At 41.0% G+C, this 22,868-nt stretch overlaps 1 protein-coding gene across 6 annotated transcripts in view; it reads left to right on the forward strand.

The window, feature by feature from the left end:
- rims1b (regulating synaptic membrane exocytosis 1b) overlaps positions 1-22,082 on the forward strand; it is a 105,244-nt gene extending 83,162 nt beyond the window's left edge. For 2 of the 6 annotated variants that reach the window (XM_034130362.1, XM_034130371.1), the window contains 9 exons: positions 8,567-8,673; positions 9,482-9,585; positions 9,698-9,858; positions 14,138-14,352; positions 15,758-15,902; positions 17,726-17,838; positions 18,463-18,564; positions 19,113-19,252; positions 19,674-19,892. In XM_034130362.1, the coding sequence (XP_033986253.1) occupies positions 8,567-8,673; positions 9,482-9,585; positions 9,698-9,858; positions 14,138-14,352; positions 15,758-15,902; positions 17,726-17,838; positions 18,463-18,564; positions 19,113-19,252; positions 19,674-19,892 (1,306 nt within the window). Of the gene's footprint in view, positions 1-1,111; positions 1,232-1,863; positions 1,954-4,313; positions 4,392-4,849; positions 4,916-7,202; positions 7,317-8,566; positions 8,674-9,481; positions 9,586-9,697; positions 9,859-14,137; positions 14,353-15,757; positions 15,903-17,725; positions 17,839-18,462; positions 18,565-19,112; positions 19,253-19,673 lie in introns of all 6 variants that reach the window. The other 4 variants (XM_034130390.1, XM_034130349.1, XM_034130381.1 and 1 more) reach the window with 4 other exon arrangements.
- Positions 22,083-22,868: the final 786 nt, after the last annotated feature.

Raw genomic sequence — 22,868 nt, forward strand, 5'->3', positions numbered from 1 at the left:
CATTGTTGGTAATGGAAAGCGAAAAAGGTGTGAGTTTAGTTTAGTAAAGCTGTGCTGTTTCAATTTCAACATAGAAAAACCCAGTTCCTCTCTCTTTTTTCCCCCTTGTTGTTTTATGCTAATGGAGGTTACTGGAGTACCTGTTAGTAATGGCTGCCTGGAAATGTGTTAAAAACGTAAACAGCTAATGTGCGAAACACCAGTATTGTCCCTAAACACACTTATCAGATGCTGATCCTGGCATTTGAGTGCATAGTGATATGTAGCATACTCTTATTTCAGGTCTTATAACCACAGGCAGACCTGCTGTTTGAGCAATTTCCTTATACCCCTTGTCTGCTCTAATCCTTTTCATGGCACTCCTATACATATTAGATCTACTGTAGCTAGGTTTCCTCGCCACGTGCCGCCTAGCCGGCTTTATCTGTAGATTGTGTTATATAATCAGCATTACATGTAATCTCCCCATATATGTGTATGGGATCAATCCACAGGGAGGGCAGGAGGAACCGTGGCTACACTTACATAATGAATTCCTCACTGTGAGGTCACAGACAGGGGGATGCACTTCCTGTTGTCATTTGCTGTGTGTGTTGGTTCATCACGCTGCAGCAAGCGCCATTTATTTTTTGACTAGTATTTTTTAACTGGCATTTCATTTTTACAGCCAAGACATTGCAAAAAAGGAAAGTAAAAAAATACATAGGTTACAATAAATAAATAAAATGGTATATATACAAATATTTTAATAATGTTTTAATAATTCAAAAGAGAGAATGAATGAGAATGAATGAATAAAACACATGTCAATTGACATCTAAGGCCTGTATTTTTTGATAATACACCCTTTTTACCTAGCAAGAACTTTAATTTTAAACTGCGATTTGATATGAAACCATATTAGATGTCGTACCATACTGTGAATTATCCTCTCTCCTCTTATAATTTGCAAGAAGATTGCATACTTTCATGCTTTTTTCCCCCTTTGCTCTTTTCTTTTTGTCTTTTCTGCTAATTTCTGTAACTTGCATGTGTCATTTTTCTTTTCCTTTTGCCTTCCTTTTGCATGCGGGTCTTTGCCCTCCTCTCATGGGGCGTGACCTCTCTACAGCTCCACTCTCCCAGCATGCCTAAAGAGCAAGCCCCCCCACAGACAGGAAGTGGGCAGCACCATGCCTCGTAGCATTCTTACACACCGTGTGCTCAGGTTCACTGATGAGGTCACGGTTAGGTAAGAACACGCCCACCTCACGCACCTCCCAACCTTTTCCTTTCTCCCCCTTTTTCAACGCAAAGCAGAGGCTTAAGCATGTCCTGGCAGAGCATTAAACAAAACTCCTAAGCCCTTGTTGCCATCCGTGTGAGGCTGAAAACATCATGCAGTGTCATGCGATGAACAACCATCTGTTGAAAGTGCAGCATGACGTGACAAACGTACAGCTGTATGTAAAGCCCCCCCCCCCCCCCCTCCCCCACTTACAAGCAATCCCTTCTCCCACATAGACATGGTTCCCATGGCAACTCACCAACCTTCCATCTGAGTGGTCTCACAGTGTTTTGCCGCGAGGAATGACTGGCTATGATAAATGGAGATACAGCATCAGAGCCGTTACATGTTACTGTCTGATGGCCTTCCATCTTCTCTCTGTCCGTCCCCCCCTGCATCTCCTTTCCGCCTCTTCACCCACATTTTGGCACTTTCTCCGCATTTTCTTTTATCTACCTCCCACTCATCACCCTTTTTTCACATTATTCACTGTCTCTTCTCCCGACACCTCTGCTGCTCCCGTCCTCCGTCCTTGTACATCTTGTCTCCATCTCTATTCTCTCTCTCCTCTCTGCTGCCATGTTGTGGCGGCGCAGCGACCTGCAGCCGCAGTTGGACAGAGTGAGGAGTTCCAGCACCACATGTCTGAGACCAGACAACAACTTTCACTCCCCTGACAGAGACAGGTATAAAACAGAAGATGAACATACTTTTTGAATAAATCGAGTGGAATTAACTTGCTAGATTCTGATGTCACAGAAACTATGATCGTAGACTTTGTGTTCAGTGACAGCTTTCGAATCAGCTTTTTTTTGGACTGCATGAATCATCTGACATGTTGAGTTTAGGATGCTGCATGTCTTCCCCCCAGTTCATGTCATGTGTCCCTGTCATACATGAAGGAATTTGCCATAGTACACTTACATAGAGAAACACCTACCTGCTGGTTAAATTTGATTTATAAAACTATTTAATAGTGTTCTGAACATATCTTTAAATAATGACACATTTGTGTAGAGATACATGAGAAGAACGATACCACTCTTCAGTCTGTAAATAAGCTGCAGCTAACCGCTAACTTAACTTAGCACAAAGACTAGCAACGGAGGGAAACAGCAAGCCTGGCTGCTTCTAAAGGTAACAACAACCCGCAAATTGTTGTTTTGGGTTTTTCATATGGACTAGACAAATGAAATAGAATAGAATATAATCGTTTAATGTCATTATACATGTACAATGAGATACATAAATACTTCTCCCTTTCAAAAGGTGCCATCAAAACAAAAAACATCACAACATAAGACAACAAATACACGCAGCATACATACTTAGGAATAAGGATTAAAGTAATTATTTCCAGGGGTATAAAAATAAAATCTATAATGTAATAAATAATAATAGTGGGTATGTATTTATAATAATAATAATGATATATATATATATACAGTACAGAGTCACATTTATTTCACATGCAGGATGATTAAGAGGTATGACTTTCAGGTGTTAAGAGCAATGATGGCTCTTGGGAAAAAACTGTCTTTGAGTCTGTTTGTTTTGGATTTGATACACCTGTAGCGCCTGCCGGAGGGCAGCGGGTTGAATAGGTGAAAGCCGGGGTGTGAACTGTCCTTAACAATGTTTTTGGCTCTACTAAATACAACATTTGTAAGCTTAAAGTTGGGGTAGGTAAGTTTGAGAAACCGGCTCGAGATATACTTTTTGTTATATTCCATGGAATGCTCTTAACATCCCGATAGCAATGAATATCTTAAGTGCTTTGACAAAAAATCCATAAATGTCATCTGTGGAAGCCGTAGTACTGTAAAAAGCACGACCAATCATTTTAGCCGGCCCGGCTAAAATAACTGGATGGCCTACCTGCCTGTCAGCCTTCCATCTGTGCACAAACTTATCGTGCCCTCATTGGTCATGTGCGCGTTCGTGTGTGTTGGAGGAGGGGCTCTATAAGGAAGTGGCAGATTTCTTCCGGCTATGTATTTTCAAATTCTAGCACACTCGAGCTGGTTTCTCCAAAATAACCTACCCCACCTTTAAAGGAATATTTCTGAACATTTGAAACAGAGTTGTATGAGCTACTTATCCATAGTCAATGTATAAACTACTGAAAATGGCGGTGGGCCCCCTCAAGTCTGAAGCATAATAATATAACTTCAGGAGCTCAGTGAATTGTGCTTTATTTAGAATATTGTTGCTGCTTTACCTTGCTGTCAGATTGCCCAACTATGATCTTTTCAAGGCCACCAGACTCCTTTGTCAAAACCAGTAATGTTACCTTCCAGAACATGGGAGTGTGTGGTCTACCGCTGCCATGATTGGTTAGTTTGTATGTGTTATAGCATGACTTTGGTATTTTAAAGGGTTAGTTCAAATACACTTTTATGTCACACAATTACACAAACAAACTAACCAATCAAGGCAAACGTAGTCCATGTTCTGGGAGGTAAAATTACCGTTTTGTTTTATTTATTTGAAAAAAGATGGATAAATAGTTCCTTGTCAGAAAAGTTTGGTAAAACGTTAAAGATCATCTAAATATAGTTTACACTTACACTAACATTGATTATATGTGTAACGACGCGCTGACCACCATTTATTGGATGTTATACACCTACGCTTTCTCCAACAATCTGAACCATCTCTTCAGGAATGCTGATAGGTGGATTTTGTTACCTACAGAAAGCACCAGGTCTCTTTCCCTCTCAATGCCTATTCTAAAGTAGGTTTCCTGCCTGTTGATTATTTCATGCGAGTCCCAGCTAGAAACAAACATTGCATACAATAAAAAGATGACCTATAACAAATGTAAGTTCCAGTACATCTACAAGTGCATGCTTTGCTCAGATTTCTAGCATTATTTGAAATGTACGATGAGACAAGTCAAGCCAATTCTTTTTCCTGACATTATGCCAAAAGATTGAAAGAGAATTGACAGTTTCAAAGCCTTGACTGTGCCTTTACTTACTAACAATCTCTCCTGGTGTTCCTACCTCGGGATGCTCCCCCTCCTTACCTCCCGCCCCTCTAGGTGCTCCAACTCTTTGCCCCGCAAGATTCCCCCAAGCCCCAGGATCTTAGTAGAACATGTGAACCCTGAGGAGGACAGGTATACCAGGCCTGCTCTCCCCAAATCACTTCGCTACAGCTCTGCTTGCCTGCTCTATCCTAAAGCCTCCAGCACATTCTGAATGAATTGCGTTGCCCAGATCTTATGTTGTTTCCTTTCCCTGTAAATATGTGCGATCCAAAGCTGTGTAATCCCTCTTTTATTCTGCCACACCTGCCCTTTCTGCTGAGCACTTTTCCCCCCACTTCTCTGGCTTGAAAGTGCTTTCTTTACTGTAACACTGTTGCTGGCCGGAAACAATTCACGGAATGTGCAATTTCCAGCTAAATTGCTTTCTCTAAGCACAAAAACCAAACCTCAGCTTAAGCCTTATACATTATATCCAACACATCAGTCAATATTCAGTTTTGCCATTATGTGGTTCATCATTCTCCATATTGTGTTTTTTTTTCTTTCTTCCTCTCTTTCTGTCTCTATGATTGCTGTTTGCCCAACAGGCAATGTAACAACTCATCAGGTCAAAACTGTCAAAGGGGCAGCAAAAAAAGTCTGGAAGGGGACAGGTAAGATCATTCATTCATTCGGTCATCCATCCTCTCACTGTTTCTAAGCTTTTCTCACTACTAACCCTAACCCTACTGACACTTAGTAGGTTTGTAGGTGCTCAAATGTTGTGTTGTGTGGTTGATATGAACCTATATACACTCCATTAACTCTAATTAGGAAGCCACAGCCAGCTATTTTGTTAGCTTAGCTTAGCGTGGTGATTAGAAACAGCTAGCATAGCTGTGCATGTCTGCCGATTATGTGATACACCAATGGTCAAAACATTTCCCAATTGGACGAAAGCCAATCTGTCCACAAGCATGTCAACCCAAAAACAAACAGATATTTTTTTCCAAATCCCATCGCCCAAAAAATACATATTGCAACGTACTTGCTATTCCTGGTTTCCTTTGTTGGTTGGATTGGTTGTTCTTTGGCATGAGGAGTGAGTGAGTAAGAATAATATTGTAAGCCAATCAGAGGCAGAGTAGGGCTGGCCATCGGAACAATATACGTTGTTTTCTCGCAACGTGTCTGACAAACAGGCTTTCTGTCCTATGAGATTTCCTTTTGAAATAATAGAGTGGTGCAGTGTTGACATATTTTTGTAGGCCGCTCCGGAAGTATGCAACGCAAGGTTTCTCTTGAAAAAATGGGATTGTTTCATTGGATTTTAGAATATTGCAAAAAAATTGTTCAGCAGGATAATCTCCACATATTAACAGCACTTTTATGATTCTTGAAACGTAAATATAATCATCAGGAGTAAAAAGCTAACGCTATTAACAAACTGCATCATAGATGCATGGCTTCACATCCCCACTGCGAAGCTAAAGGTGGCAAATGTTCGGCGTGATGAATTAACTATCTAATTTAGACGCTTGCAACCACCGTTTTTAAGACACATAGAAGCGTGCGGTGTTTACTCATGTTAGTTTGTCGTAGAACAAAACGTAAAACTGTGTCTGTGTTAACTACAGACCTTATTTCAGGCCTCTAACCAAAAACACATTTACAATAGTTGACCTTGAAACAAGGGAACTGGAAGTGTAAAAATGCTGACTTATTTTGAGGGTATTGGGACTAATTCCTGCACCACTTTATAGGCCTGAGGAACAACATATATATTTGCAACAGCCCCTGTAAAGCTTTATGGGGTTATTACCTTTCCACATTTGAATGGAAATTCACAAGTTTGTATATCTGCGGATTTATAGCAAATGCCATTTTACACCCAAGAATACACCCTATATAAAATATGTTGTTAACCCTCAAAGACCAATTAGAATATATATCTGCATTCAACAGTTCAGGCCAATGTCCAATCAGGATTATTGAAATTGAGATTCATCCTTTCCTGATACAGTGGCACCATTGATTTCTTATGGAGTTCACAAAGTAACTCGGACATGTTCAACTTCTATTGTTATTAAGTCAGGAGCACCTCAGGGTTTCATTCCCTTCACATTTTATTCAGTCAATTTTAAAACTTAAATGGTTCACTTTTTGGTCTTCCCGTAAACCCATCCTACACCTAATAATAATAATAATAATAATAATACATTTTATTTATATAGCGCTTTTCACAACTCAAAGACGCTTTACAGTATGAGGGAGGGTAGACAAACAAGGACAGGCAGACAAGTAAATATAGGAAAATAAGATAAACAAAAAAAGGCAGTGAAGAGGAAGTTGATTGAGAGGGGGGGGGGGGCTTATGGGTAGACAGAGTTGAAAAGATGGGTTTTGAGGCAGGACTGAAAGACTGTGAGGGACTCTCACGAAGATCTTGGGGGAGGGCATTCCAGAGCCTAGGAGCTGCCACTGAGAAGGCTCTGTCCCCAAAGCTGCAGAGTGTGGATGTGGGGATGGATAGGAGTCCGGCTGCAGTGATCTGAGGGACCGGGGGGGGTTGATAAGGAGTGAGAAGGTTTGTGAGATAAGGGGGGGGCCAGATGGTGGAGTGCTTTGTAGGTGAGGACCAGAATGTTCACCTGTTACCGTCTACACAGTATACACACAGATTGAACAAAGGTCCTCCTTTTATTAGATCTTTTCTGAGGCCGCTGCTTTATCTCATGCCATATTATTGGATAATACTGTTTGCTGTGCAGTATGGAAGCAGTGCATGCCACAGTCTTTGACTCCTGGTGTGCTGCACTCTCTTTTCATCGGGACTTCTCGACAGTCCTGACACACAGAGCCCCAAAATGCTGAACACATGTTGTTTTATTTTCATATGATTTAATCTTGCTGTATTTATCAAGTGTTATATTTTCATTTCTTTGTATTTGCTGATGGCAGTCGTATCCAGCCCACCTCTATCCTGAGGGGTAGTAGGGGGAGAGGGGGCCCTCTGAGGCCCTTTGGTCAGACAGTCTTGTCTGGGTCCTGCCCAAACTCACCGCGGCTAGACAGGTGCATGCTCCAGCTCCTGTACACCCCCCCCCCCCCCACTGTGCTGTCCCCTCTTGAAATGGCACATCATGAGTGTGATGACATACTGTATGCACACCACATGGGAACGTCATACCTCAACAAGCACAATGACGTTAAAATGATTTCCACAATCTAACTATAAAAAACAACAGTGCCCTGTTAGCCAAGGTACAGTAGGCATGAAAATATATAGGTAGGTGATAAGTCACATGACTTGGACTCCTGTCATACTCTAGTAAAACAAAAAAAGGAAAATACTTGAGACTTGATTTGACAAAATAAAAAACAACAACTTGCAACTTCTCTTGGACTTTAACACCAGTGACTCGTAACTTGAGCCTTTTGGATAAAAAATCACAGATCAAAACATGTTTTTCTCTTGATTTCCTGAATCAACTCAATAACGCTTTTCAATCCAAACAAGTCGAAGCATAATTCCCCAGACCCATTTTGTTTGGAACGATCTTTTGTGATCGGCAATCATGTTGGATTATGGGAAATGTAGGATCAATCGTAATTTGAACTGTTGATGTTAACCATTCTTCCTTCAGTTTCCCAAAGCCCCACAACTTTGCGGAGAATGAATGCAATGTATAACTATTTAAAGATTGATGTTTTATACAACTTTTTTAAGACTTGATAAAGATTCAATTAAAATCTATCTCTTTTTATTTATTAAGTATAAGTATAGGTAAAATATTTGCAGCAGGATTTTGTAGTTTGTGCAACATGAAACGAGAATACATTTAACAACATCATCAAAATGATACCAAAGATAATTTAGTTTGAATAAGACAATAAACTAAACTACAAAACAAAAAAACATTCAAATCATATATGTATTTGTATATTATATGTATAGGGTGCAATAGGACTTGATTAAGAGGCATGACCTCAGAGTGAAGTCCTTTTTAAACGATATCTTCCCTCCTCTAAACTGTCAAATATGAATCTAAACATTATGACACAGTTAAGGTTGGATATATAGAATTGCTGCAATACTGTGTCTAACACACTCAGTGCCTCTCCTCTTACTTCCCCTGCCCTCCTTTACTGATGATTCTGAGCCATCCCTCTCCTCCCTACCATGACCTTTGACCTCTGATCATCAGTTTATCGACTGTGATTCTTTTTAGAGCTCCACTTCAGCTGGTGCTGATCACAGTAATAATAATAATAATATGTTCTCCTCTCCTCTCTCCTTGTGTCTATGTGTTCCTGTCTGTCAGAGCACACCCTCACGGCAGCCCCTCCTCTCCTACGGGGACTCCCTCATCAGGTCGCAGGGGCCGGCAGCTGCCTCAGCTCCCTGCCAAGAGCAGCAGCGTAGAGCAAGGTTTGTTGAATGGATCAAGGTTTGATTTCAGAAGAGCTATGAAGAATAAAGTTCTGTTAAAGGTCATGTTAGCATATAACATGCTCACTGAAAATAACAGTTTTTTGTATGGTAGTGACTCAAACACAGTCCTTTAGAAATGGGCACATCATGTGTAGTGGCATCCAGCTTTCCAAAATGCTACTATAGAGCAGAGTTGTGGACACGCAATTCAAAATAATAAGCAGCCGCAGGTCCCTAGTCAAAAATGTAATGTTTTAACAAAAAATCTCAACTACTCTTCAAATAACAAAACTGCATTTATATTTTGGCGGTATACTTCCTCAATTTGGTATCTCAAATCTCACTTATGTTGCTGTCAAAGAACTGTCCTCAGAATAACTCCTCTGTACTTGTGAGGAAGACCCAATGGGTTGGCACCACGAGGCACAAGTCATCAGAATGTTTAACCCTTCAAATGTAAATATAACTGTTTCATCAAACACATATTTAACAAAACATTATCAATGTACTGTTAATATAAATCATAAGATGGATGGGATTATATGTAGAGGTGTGATTTGGTTCACATTCCTGTCTGAGTTTTTAACCATTTTCAAATCTTACTCAGAAGCCTATTATATTTGTTCTACAGTAACATCCATCAAGAAGTCACTTGAGTGCACATCATGCTCCACCTAGTGTCAGAAGCGAGACCCTGCATGCTGAATATACTCTGCAGTGTGTCTTATTGAGAACACACTGCTGTTTCTACCTTTCTCTTTCTTTGTCCAATCATTTCTACCTAACCCTGTTTCTCTTGCCTCAGCCCTTGCAGTAGAGGAACGCGCCCGACAGCTGCAGATGAAAGTACATTCCTACCGGCCTTCAGCCTCCCACGACCCTGAGACGGACCTCAAGACCAAACGGGAGGTCAGCATCTTGCGCTCTGTCCTCAGATCCCCACCTCCTCCTACACTTTATAGATGATTATTTCATTTTTCTAATCTCAATTTGAGTATAATCCCCATCCCTCCCCCCGTAGTTGTACGCAGAGCAGAGGCGCAGCAGCGACAACCTGTCGGCCCGGTCGTCAGACAGCGATATGAGCGATGCGTCGGCCCTCTCCCGCGCCAGCAGTGCCTCCCGCCTCAGTAGCACCAGCTACATGTCTATCCAATCAGAACGACCGGGGGGGCGACTCAGGTCAGTCCTCATTAGTCATATGTTCAGTTTAGATGTTAAGGGTCCTTTTATTACAGTCCTTTTTAAATAAGCCTAAATGTTTGGGCTACAGGAGTATTAAAGCTATTGCATGCTAATCGCTGCGTGTCTTCTTCTGTTTTATTTCTGCATGCTGCATGTTTCTGCTTCCTATTGCATGCTCTTATCTCCTCTCTCCACACACACACACACACACACACACACACACACACACACACACACACACACTGACACACGTATACACTGAACGGTGGAAATCCAAACTAACTGGACTCAGATCCAAGTCATTAGAAGAGGAGAAGAGGGACAGGAGGATATCGTGGGGGGTGGATGGAGAGGAGGAGAGGAGGAGGGCGGCAGGGAGGAGACGCTTCTCTGCCGAGTTGAATCGCAGGAGACACACTGTAGCAGGAGACACCAGAGAGTCCAGGTAAAGAGGATTACTGCCCACACGGGTATTCACTGGTGATGGCAGACCATCCATCTTCTCGCTGTTACTCCCCGGGTTTCAATTATAGACAAATCCTCATTGATCTCTGGGGGGGAAGTTATTATCTTTTAGCTTGCAGTCTCCAGAGAGAGGTCAGAGGTCCGCTTGAACCTGTAGTCTGCATCACAGCCTATAGAAAAGATGGATGTGAGGTCATAGGCTTCCAAAAAAGTGGGCGGCAACAGCCATCGCAATCTTGGCAGTGACTCCCCAGAAAAACTATTGTTGGAGATGAGGCTAGCAGCACACAGCTGTCAATCAAAGCTGCCACGCCCCTTATAATGCATAACTGCAACTGCAACTGCAACTCTGAATTGTGGTCTTCATATGATTGACACAGGCGAGTTATGTTAAAATAAACATTATAATCATTTTTTTCCAGATTTTTTAAAGAGACTTTATAAGAAAAATATTAAATAAAATGAGATTAGATAAATGAATTTACAACTAATAAAAACACACACTTTTAAAATTGCTAACAAAAAAAAAACATAAATAATGATCTTAATGAAAACAGTTAAACAGTAGACAAAAACTATTATTATTTTCCTATAAAAAAAGTATCCTGAATCAGAACACATTTATCCAGTAGGACTGTTGCTGGGGTTTTCTAGACAGTTGCTCAATTTTAGAATGAAATAGAATAACAGATGACTAACTGAAAACAGAATACAAATATTTGAATAAACATAGGAAGTTAAAGTAAGAACGTGCAATAAAAAGATAAAAAAATATAAAATATGTATGTAGAGATAACATGTTAAAGTAAAATGTCCAATACTAGATAACATTTTATTTAAGTATTAATAGTTATATTAACATTTAAATATGAAGTAAAATCACATAATACATTATAGGCACACACACTCACACACATCCACACTCCCAGCTGACCAGTAGCAGTGACAGGGACAAACGACCCCCCCCCCCCCCCAGTGAGCCAGGTGATGGAGTGCAGCTTATTAGCTGCTAATGTATTGAGGTCTGCAAGAGGAGAGTCTTTATGGCCTCACCACAGACAATCCATACAGGCTCACCCCCCTGGCCTCTGACACACTTTCCAGAGTGTGTGGGGGGGGGGAAGAGTGAGACACACACATGTGTTTCCATCCAAGACTTTTAATGCACCTTTTCAATTAAAAACACCTAGGTGTAAATGCAGAACATTCTGGAAAACTTAAAACATAAAGCAGGTTTGTCATTTGCTAAAGTGGAGTTCTGGTTTATCGATAGAAGCTCAATATTAACAAGTGGAATGAAAACAAATAAATGACTAGTACATAAAGTATGGGACAAATACAAATCTCCTCCTACCTTCACACAGATCTGATGTAACCTTAAACCAAATTCTATCAAAATCATCACAGTTATGGATTATTAGGCATTTTGCTGATTTTCAAAAAAGTGGTTAAAATGTACCTTTTTATTTGTATAGAAATGTAGTCGAAGAAAGAGAGAGAGACAATGGGTTCTTCCTTTCGTTTTAGATGAGATATTTTCTTCATCATTGAACATTGTCAATTCAAAAATACCTTTTAAATTAGACTTTATAAGATACACATTTTATTCACATTTGATTAAGATTTCTCATAGATGTTTTAAAAATTATTTATGAATTTTTTGCAGCTGAATTATTTACAATGTATTTGTATTTATAATACAATATTTTGTAAGTCGTCCAACTTTATATCTATTGAGGAATATCTTAATGAATTCATATACAATTTTAAAAAGCACCACACACAATGCCATCAAAAATACAACTGTAAACTCATCCTAAGAAAAGAGTTTGATTTGAGAAAGCTGAAATGATGGATCTTTTAGAAAAATGGGTGAGTCCGTTTGAGAAGGCCTGTAATGTGGCTCATCCATAAATCAGACAAGGGGTCTGTTCTTTGGACAGGGAAAGGAAGTACAAATCCAGTTCTGTAGAAGGATGGCTGGCTTCAGGTCAGTGGAATATTAATATCTGTATTCAGGGAAAAGTCTCATATCTGCCTCAGGCCAGTTTCATCACACAAACATAGAAGATGAGAGATAGAGATGAGTGGAATGGGCTAGGGGGGACTTGCATCAACATTCTTCCTCCTCTTTCACCTACGGTATGTTCTTCAACCTTCTCCCCTTGCCTAATATGCATTTATTTTTGATAAATTGCTCCTTATCCCTTCTGGTAATTCACTGAACGCTGCTTCTGTTTTTGCTTAAATCAAGTCAAATCTATTTTCAGATATCAAGCTTTTCAATTAATTGTTTTTGCATAAAATGTATTATCACTTTACATTTTGCCTTTTGGACAGTTGAGCTTTCAGAATAAAAAGTCACAAAAGACATTTTTTATAAGTTATAACAAAGCAAATACAGACAGATACAAAAAGATTACATTTTTTTGTGTGCATATGTTACACACATATCAAAACTACATAAATGCATATCAACTTTCATTTTGCTCAATATTATTAGTTATTATTTGTTGTATGTTCACTGTGCCTGTGTCTCTGTGTGTTTGTGGATCCCCTCTGCATGTCTCAGATCCCTCCTTGCATGCATCCTGTGTTGTTCCTGCCGGGACCCCCTCCATCCTCCAGACCTGGATCCTCCCCCTCCCTCTGCTGCACGCCCATCCCTCACCCCCCTGCAGGGGGCAGAGGAGAGGCCTCAGACCACCCTCCCCCTCCCCAGTCACTCACTGGACCCTCTCGGTCCCTGTACTGTGTCTTTTAGAGCCCCGCTGGGTGTAGTGGCTCTGGGTGAAGGGGGCAGCGTGGCTGGGCTCTCCTGCAGCACTTTGACCCCCTCTGAGGGGATGGACATGCGTCACCTCCTCCGAAACCCTAGGAGGCAGCATCGAGCTCTAAGCAGCTTCTGTCAGCGTGTAGCGGCGCGTTTGAGAAGACTGAACTTTAATAGAGTGGTGCAGTGATGACGTATTGTTGTAGGCCAAAATGGACGTTTTGAAATACCGTAGAAATGAAGACTGTGACACAACACACTTTTATGATAATGATACGTTTTGTTTAGCAGGATAATCTCCACATATTGACATTGCTTTTAATAGTCGAGGCGTAAATACAAAGGCTAGAACTGAAAAGCTAATGATAGGCTATAAATGAACTACATGATGGTCACATGACTTCACGTCACCACGGCTAAGCTAAATGTGGCTAATAAAGTTAAGTAGTGTCAGCAACTACCATTTTTAAGACACATAGCTCCGGATGTTTACCAGTGGGGTATTTACTGACGTATTTTGTGTCATAGAAAAATGTAAGAGAATCTAGTAAGCTTGTGGTGAACACAGACCTTATTCCAAACACCTTACCAAAACTCATTAAAAAAAACATTGACTTTGAGACGAGTGCTTACTCATTTCCAGGTTCACGACTCATTCCTGCACCACGCTAGAGATGATATGATTATCAGCTTTGGACTGTTAGAACATTTAACCATAACCAGCATGGTCTCTTAAGATCTAAATATATGTATCTGAAGAGTTAAGTGACATCACAATTATGTTACAAGTTTTAGTTATGTGTTAGGATATGCTACATGTCTGTTATCATAATTTCCCTCCTTTGTGTCCCAGGTGTAAACTCATCTGTTATTGTTCCACGTTGTGTGAATAAATACCATTCCTCCACCTCAGTCACTTTAAAATGTTCCATTTATCATTATGTATCACATCTTGTCCTCAATGCTAAAGGTACAGTACAGACACATCCATTCTGCATGCCACCAGGTCACATGGTCACTCAGTATTTTTCTCTCCAGTCGGCAGCTGCGTTCGGTGGGCCGTAAGATGCTGAAGAGCTCCAGTGTGAGCGGAGAGATCTACACCCAGGAGCGCACGGACGGCAGCCAATCAGACACGGCGCTGGGCACGGTGGGCGGGGGCAGCAAGAAGAGGCGCTCCAGTCTGAGCGCGAGGGTGGTGGCCATCGTCGGGAACCGCCGCAGCCGCAGCACGTCTCAGATCAACGGCCCTGGTGAGTTACCATGGCAACCTTTTCAAATCGTCACCACACATCTTGTTAGTAATGTGTGATAATTGTGGCTCCCAGGATGAACACTTAATATCATAATGTAATATACTGCAATAGAAAAAGTTCCCTTTTTGAAATCAATTAACTCAATATTAAAACAAGGTCATATACAAGGGTACAATCATTTGATACCACATATAAAAGTGAATGTTTATGATACTGCAGGGATGCTTCCTTTTGTCTGGATTGCAAAACACACTTGTCATGTGACCTGGCTCAGGCAGTCACAACAAAAAAGGAGATCAATTCAGGATTTACTTTTAAACAATACTTTATTAAACAAATCAGACCAAATTAAATATATACAGATGTGATCATCAGTAGAGTCAGTGGTGTGTGTGTGTGTGTGTGTGTCTGTGGGAGACACTCAATGATGTCACCCACAGGGGCATCACACACTCAATAGCCCAACACAGTAATTTTCTAATAGTACATAATTATGTTTTAGAATCTGCAATACATGTTGCACCAATCACAAATATGTGTCCCTCTCTGCCTGCTGGGGACAGGAGAGAGGAAGTGGAGATAAACCTTCATTTTTTCAAGCTTTCCTGTTCAAGATGGATGAGAAAAAGAAGTTCAACTTTAGGAATTTACAAGAAGATCAGGAGTCATCATTGACATCATGCGTATACAAGGGATGTTGGGGGTCTCAGAAATGCCTCTACCTTTGTCTCTTTGCACGCTATATGGCAACACATGGAGTCAGAAGGTGGTAGTAGTCAGACCAAGATGCCACACACGGCTGTTTGGGATGTTTTTGTCTGCCCAACAATTTCCTGTTTACTACTGGGTTACAGGTAATAGTATATTGATAGATCTCTATTAACTTTTACATAAAAAAAACCCAATAAAATAGAGTAAGTGTAATGATCCGCATCGACTTTCCTCTTCACACTCAACCCAAAGACCCTTCCTCAAGCTCTGGCTACTAAATCTAAAATGTACAATTTTAAAGTTATGTAAAAACAATTTTTTTTAAAAGTGAACAGATAAACAACATATGCAGAGAAAATAAATGTGAAGTCTAAATACATTTAAAAAATGAATGAAAAATAGGGTTCAATATAAATTGAAAAGAGAAAAAATAGGCAAGCAGAACGAAATGTCAAACTGTTCCTCAAAGAAAACCATTTGAATCAGAATATTGCAGATGAATAAACTGACCTATGAGGGGAAATGGCTGCTTTGGATCACCGCTACCTAGGTTGAAAAACAGTGTCAGGCTTCCAGACTTCACTTAATCAAAGCTGTTTATCAGTAGGCGTGCACATACGTATGTGGGTAAATATACCATGTACTGTTACCACAACATTGTGATGTTTCCTGTCCATCCTTTTTGCCTCAGAGGGGAAGAGTAAGAAGGAGAAGGGAGCCCCCATCCAGAGGAGCACAGAGACCGGCATGGCGGTAGAGCTGACCCGGAACATGAGCCGGCAACCCAGCAGGGAGTCCACCAACGGCAGCATGAACAGCTGCACCTCCGAGGGGAAGTCAGTAACCACACACTTCCTGCTTCATCATCATCATCATCAGCCATCTACACAGCCTGTTCACAGACTAAAGTAGTGCATAGTGCATACTCCATCCATATGTACAGTTTACTGCAGGGGTGTCAAACTCAATTTCAACTCGGGCCACATTAGCATCATGGTTGCACTCAAATATAAGACTATATAAGAATAAATATATAAATATTTCATATATATAAAATAATGTATTATATAACATTATTGCCTCTGCATTGGATTATTATCAGATAGGGTAATAACTTCATAATTAACTACGTCTGAAAGCAGAAGTCTAGGGCAGACAATTGCAAGTCTCTTCAGTGCTCTGGTCACAAAATGATTTAAAAAGAAAAGCCAAATTCTGGAAAAACAAAAAGTCAAATTCTGAGAAAAAAGTCTAATTTGAGATGCATTGTGGGACATGTAGTTTATGGGCAATGTGCTTCTGTAAAGCGGCATGTAACCGTATAATAAACATATTATATTCTTTGCAAGCTCTTGTGGGGCCACATGAAATGAAGTCGCGGGCCGGATTTGGCCCCCGGGCCTTGAGTTTGACACCCCTGGTTTACTGCATACTAAATGTTGAAGTATGTAATTAGCAGCAGAATGTTCAGACGACAGTAAACTCAGGCAAAACATCTTCTCTGCATCACATGACCGTATCAATCACATGACCGACCAATCACATGACTATCAATTATATGACCATATCAGTCCCATTACCCTATCGATCAATCACAGGACAGTTCATGGTCCTGGCTGCTGTTAAATGAACATTATTTATCAAAAATGTAAATCAACATTACCTTCACTCTATTCAATATTTTTCATAAAATGTAATTAAACGATTCAACATGCTCGTGATAAATATCATTTCTAAATTACATTATATTAGGGTGGTCCTTAAAATTGAAAGTGGGAAAGTCTAAGCTCCAACCCCCAGAGTTTTCTTGACTAATAGAATGAATTCTGGGGTTGGAGCTTAGACTTTCCCACTTTCAATTTGAAGGACCACCCTACGTGAGGCTAAACTTCAAGGTTGATGAGGGAGGGGTAAATGTTGTTGGAATTTGAATACAATTCACCAGGAGAGTTTTCTTGACTATCATAACGAATTCCGGTGGTTGGAGCTTAAAATAAATGAATTTGAAAATGTACATGGCACTAAGGACCACCCTAACATTATATATGTGTGCTCCTGGGTTTTTTCTCTTACCTGTAACTTAACATCACCCTCCAATATTCCTAATTATTGAATTCAACGGAAGAACCACAATATGTTAGTTTGAAGTTTGGACGCAGCCCAGTTTCGATTACAGTCGCTCTCCACATCTTTCTCTTATCATTTTCTTACTTCATTTTATTCTTTTTTTATCTATTCAATGTGTAATTAGGCTACATTGTTGATATACCGTATATTCTTTTTTGTTGGATTCAAACAGAAAATGTTACACTGGTAACAGCCCTTTAATAAAGCATGTGGATGTGACAGTGAAGTTTGGATGGCAGCATGTTCAGAGGTTGTATATCCAGCAGTATGTGTCATGTGACAGTAAACACAGTGTGATATAATGAGCACATTGTTCAAAGAAACGGACTCAGTGGGGCGATGATAAACACAAACTTTGACTGAATCAAATTAAAGCTGTAGTGTTTTCTGTGATGGATTCTCTCGCTTGGGCAGTTTCCGAGATGTTTTCATGCTGTAAATAATGACTGGCAGCAGAATGAGCTGACCGTGAACAGTGTGCTGACTGGTCCTTTTCTGATGTTTAATCCTGTCTCTGTGTTCTCTGTGTTAGTTTGATCTTCCCTGGAGTCAACCTGGGAGCCAGTAGTCAGTTCAGTGACTTCCTGGACGGCCTGGGACCGGCTCAGCTAGTGGGGCGGCAAACTCTGGCTACACCTGCAATAGGTAAGTTACTGATGATTAAAAACAGCTTCTTTCTTTTCCCCAAAATAGAACTAAAGACAATGAATGTATTTATTAGTTTATTTAACAGTGACACGTTAATAAATGAATAAATAATGGTGAATGCAGATTCTGCAGAGAGTCTTTTTTTCAATTATGTTGCAAATAAATACAAATATTTGAAAACATAACAAGTGAATGACATCAATAAAAACATGCTTGAAATGCAGGTAATGCTCATTAAAAAAATTAAAGTAATACTTATTATTATTATTATATCTTAATGTTGTATCTATACGTCTTCTGTGTTTGCACTTTGATACAAGCTATATCAGGTTACAATATAATTCAATGTAAAATGACAAGTGAAAATAGTACTTTAACTTTTATAATACAGCAATAATTTCATGGAATGTTATGTAATAAAAATTAATGAAATATTAAGTATGCACGATTTTGCTCTCATCAGTGTTAATAACTGCTCGTATATTTGTATGGCTGAGTTTACAGTCACTGTGTTTTTTACTACACGGTGCAGCCTCCAGCACATTTATCTCTGAAGTTCACACCCCCATCGATCTGCTTTTGTTTTATTAACACCACCATCTTCTTTTCTGTGTTTCCCAGGTGACATCCAGATTGGCATGATGGAGAAGAAGGGTCAGCTGGAGGTGGAGGTTATCAGAGCCCGAGGACTGGTACAGAAGCCAGGATCAAAGTCCCTCCCTGGTGAGATCCTGACCAACCACAGAGCTGCTAACTGTCCGGCAGTAGGGGCTTGGACTGTGAGCCGTAGGGTCGCCGGTTCAAGTCCCCGACCAGACCTGAAATATGGAGTGTGGACTGCTACTTGGAGAGGTCCCAGTTCACCCCCTGCCCTGTCGTGGTGCCCTTGAGCAAGGCACCGGACACCCCCCCCACCCTCACTCCCATTGCTCCCCGGGCGCTGTACAATAGCTGCCCACTGCTCCTAGTAGACTCCTGGTGCTAGGATGGGTTAAATGCAGAGGCCACATTTCACTGTGTGTGCTGTGTGCTCTGCATGTGTGACCATTACAGAGGGGTTCATCCCTCCCATTCTAAAATCCCAAATACACTCTTCATTATTATGAGTGATATACATGCAGTGAAATCCAGCACATAGACCCAGCCGAAGCTCACAATGCTTTTCCTTCTCATAAAGATATCAGCAGCTGTGAGGTGTGATCGAGATTATATTGGAGAGTGGCTGTGCTCCTCACTAATGTTTTCTGTTATTGCTTTGCCTCTACCTTCAGCTCCATACGTCAAGGTCTATCTGCTGAACAATGGAGCGTACGTAGCCAAAAAGAAAACCAAGATTGCACGGAAAACACTTGACCCACTGTACCAGCAAGCACTGCTATTCGAGGAGAGCCCACAGGGTAAAGTCCTGCAGGTGAGCCCGACTTACATTCCTCTTCATCGCAAAGTTAAGATGTCATTATTAACATTCCCCAGTTGATAACTTCAATTAGGAAAATGTCGTGCTATTACAAGTTTCCTGACATTTTATTTTTTAAATATGCAACAAGGCATTATATAATGTTATCCATTTGGGTATCTAGGAGCAGTCTACAGACACATACAATAAACTCCTTAATGTGTAATAATGTTTTCTTTGAACTTGTCTGAAAGATAACTGACATGGGAGCAAAATAGCGATAACTCCATGCTATTACTTTTGTACTTTTACCCAGTAACAGTTGTATTCGTAACATAGTATCTCTAGACGGTGGCATTAATGAATACTTTTATTTTAATAAAATATCTAAGTGTTTCTTCCTCCTGCTGTGTAAATTGACCTGACTGTCCTACAGGTGATTGTATGGGGGGACTACGGCCGCATGGACCATAAAAGCTTCATGGGAGTTGCACAAATCCTATTGGAGGAACTGGACTTATCAAGCACAGTGATTGGCTGGTACAAGTTGTTCCCGCCCTCGTCCCTGGTGGATCCGACTCTGGCCTCCCTGACGCGGCGGGCTTCACAGTCGTCGCTGGACAGCTCCTCCGGACCCCCAGGGGTCCGATCCTAGGGACCAACAGCTCTACGAGTAACAAACTCACGACCCGTACATTAGAGAAAAACTAAATAAAAGATGGCGGAAACGTACAACAACAATCAGAAACAGTCACAACGAGAAAGCTTTGTTGAGATCTGACAATCACTCCTGTCGCGGTTCATCTCGTCTGTTGTAGGGAGCGTCGCATTTCACTGTTTCATATCCATTCAGAAACTCTCATGGTTTTTTCTCTGTGTATGCTGGAGAAGCAGGGCTGTCCACAGACAACAAGAGAAGGGAATCAAAAGAAGCAGGGTGATTTTTAACTGAATCAACATAGCAAAGAAATGTACGTAAGCATCGGAATGTATGGACTCAGACAGAGGTGATCCCCCCCCCCTCACCTGCAGGGGGCCAGGCCTCTCTGTGGGGGCCTCCTCCAGAACCCCAGACAGACTGCCGCACCCTGCCCCCCCCAGGCAGGGTGCTCCCACTTGGGTATCAGTCTGGAAGCACAGGGCCTTCTTCTGGTGCCTAGACCTCGGAGCCGCATCACTGGTCCCCCCCCCCCTCCTCTTTTTAACTCTGTTTTGCGTGTTTGCTTTGTCGTTCGTTTCTTTCCCTTTGTTACTACCGGCACAAAATGTTTTTACGGTACGTAAAATGCTCATGATAATGTTGTCAGTCTGGTGTGTGCATGGAGAGAAAAAACTAAACACAAGAGATAAAAAATAACTATTAAATGTCTGCAAGTGTTATGCAGGGGGGGGGACTGGTGATGGTGACACAGCTTAGATTTTTACACCGTGAGATTAGCGTTGTTTTCCTTGTTCACCACTGGCGGACGTCCAGGCCAGTCGTCTTTGTATAGATGTATATTAGGCCTCCTAGGAGGTTGACCAATAAATAAAATGTATGTCACTTTGAAATATCACAAGGGTTCAACATCACTGTAAAAAAAAAAGCAAGAGCAAAATAGGACCGTCTAATTTGTTCACATTCTTTGGGGAGGTCATTCCCTCACCCCAGCACGTTTTTATCCTACCTTTTAGTTTATGTTATTTTGAGATTTAAACACAAGCACAAGAGCTTGATTTTTTTACGACAAAAAGTTTAACTTTTTGAAAAAAACACGTAGTTAAAAAAAGAAAAAAAGAAACAACCCCGTCACTGGTTCCATTCATTTCTTTTGTCTGGTTGTTCGGAAACAAAACAACTAACAGAAAAAGAAGATCACAGTTTCCCTCGTGCGTCTCTGTGAAAGTAACCAATCAGAACTATTGGCCGGGAACACCAATGCTCATCCTCCGTTCGGCCTGCAGACTCCTCCCACTGGGGGAAAGGGGCGGGGCCAGCATGACTTTGGAGCCAGTTCCAAGTTGCATGCACATTTTTGTAAAACAAAACCAGATACAGAAAAAAGAAACTGAACTAGATACGTGTGTTAGTTCCACATACTGTAGGGCCGCTTGTATGTTGCATGCAGTTGTACAGTTTGCTCGTACTTGAATATTAAAGAGATCAAACTAAGAAACCGAAGCCATTCCCATTACGCAAAGAACTGCAGTCCACACCCTCAGTCCGGTGCTGAATGTCTCAAACTTTACGATTACGTTGATGTCTTTCCTCCGCCCTCTGGAAGATGAACTGAGCACACCTCGCAGCCCCTGCCTCTCATAGTATACCTCCAAGGGGCTGACATGAATAAATATGTACAAATCAGATCTATGGAAATATGAATTATGTTTCAACATAATGATTTCAGATATGCTAACACATGTTAAGTTATATAAAGAATGAATACAGATGCACAGAGTCATATAGTGTAAATACTCGACAGCCATTCAGCGGGTCTTCATTGAGTGATACTTGCAGAGGGGCTTATAATGAGGAGATAATACGTCATGTCTGAACACTCTTTGTGCTTCAAACGTCTGATCGACCCGGCCATGTTCACCTCAGAACGACTTTTTCATTCCATAGTCCGGTGAAGCTGGTTTTCCTTTCTTTTTTCTTTGTCAGTATTAACGGGAAAAAAATCGCTGATTGTTTACAACTTCTGTGTTCCACTGAAACAAAAAGAAAATTAGAAAAAAAGTAAAGCATTCACTGCAACATTACTTGTTTGTATAACAGATGTGGCTCAAATGATGTGTATGTTTTATATTTTAAAAAAAGTTCATTTTTATTATTTACAAATAAAAAGAATGTGTGGAAGAAAAAGTGCTCCTCGACTCACTCTCATTTTAATATCTTACAAATATCAATGATATCATCAGTCCAAATAATCCGTTTTATTTCTAAATCGTGCAGTTGTAGTAAAAATTTAACTTAAAGGTCCCATGTCATGCTTTTCCGGTTATTACCCGTCCCCTTGTGTGTTATGAAGGTTTTTATGCATGTAAACGGTCTGCAGAGTCAAAACCCTCAAAGTACACCCTGTAGGGAGTAAAACTCTAACACAGAAAATACCTCCCCAAAACGCCTCGTTGGAGATTTCTCATGTTCTTCCTGGGCATCGTGACGTCTGGATACCCAGTAGCCACGCCCAGAGCTATGACGCGATACGGTCATGCGGTACCCGGAACCAAATGGACCAATCCGTGGAGCCGTTACATTACGTCCATGGAGCCGTTACGTTAAGCCCCCGCTGATTGGTCCAAATTGACCAATCCACGGACTTCCTCACACACAGGCAGCTCTGCTGAGTTCTCCTCCCTGGCTGCAGGCTGATAACAGACAGTTGGGATCGTGACGAAATTCTCTCTGCAGACCCATTCTCACAGCGTTTATCAACCTTTTCCTTACTCAATATCAAGCCACACTTATTGTTTTTACTTCGGATGTGAGTTTGTGTGTGCTCAGGATGAGTTTGGCTGTGTTTCGCTATGTATCCTAAACAAGGAAACAACACCTCCACGGAGCTCAGCGCGATTCACAACGTCCCGACCAATCAGAGCACTGTGCTCACAGGGAGGGTGGGGGCTGGAGCTATTGGAGCTACAACGA

This window comes from Trematomus bernacchii, unplaced genomic scaffold (assembly GCF_902827165.1).
Source record: "Trematomus bernacchii unplaced genomic scaffold, fTreBer1.1, whole genome shotgun sequence".
Lineage (NCBI taxonomy): Eukaryota > Metazoa > Chordata > Actinopteri > Perciformes > Nototheniidae > Trematomus > Trematomus bernacchii.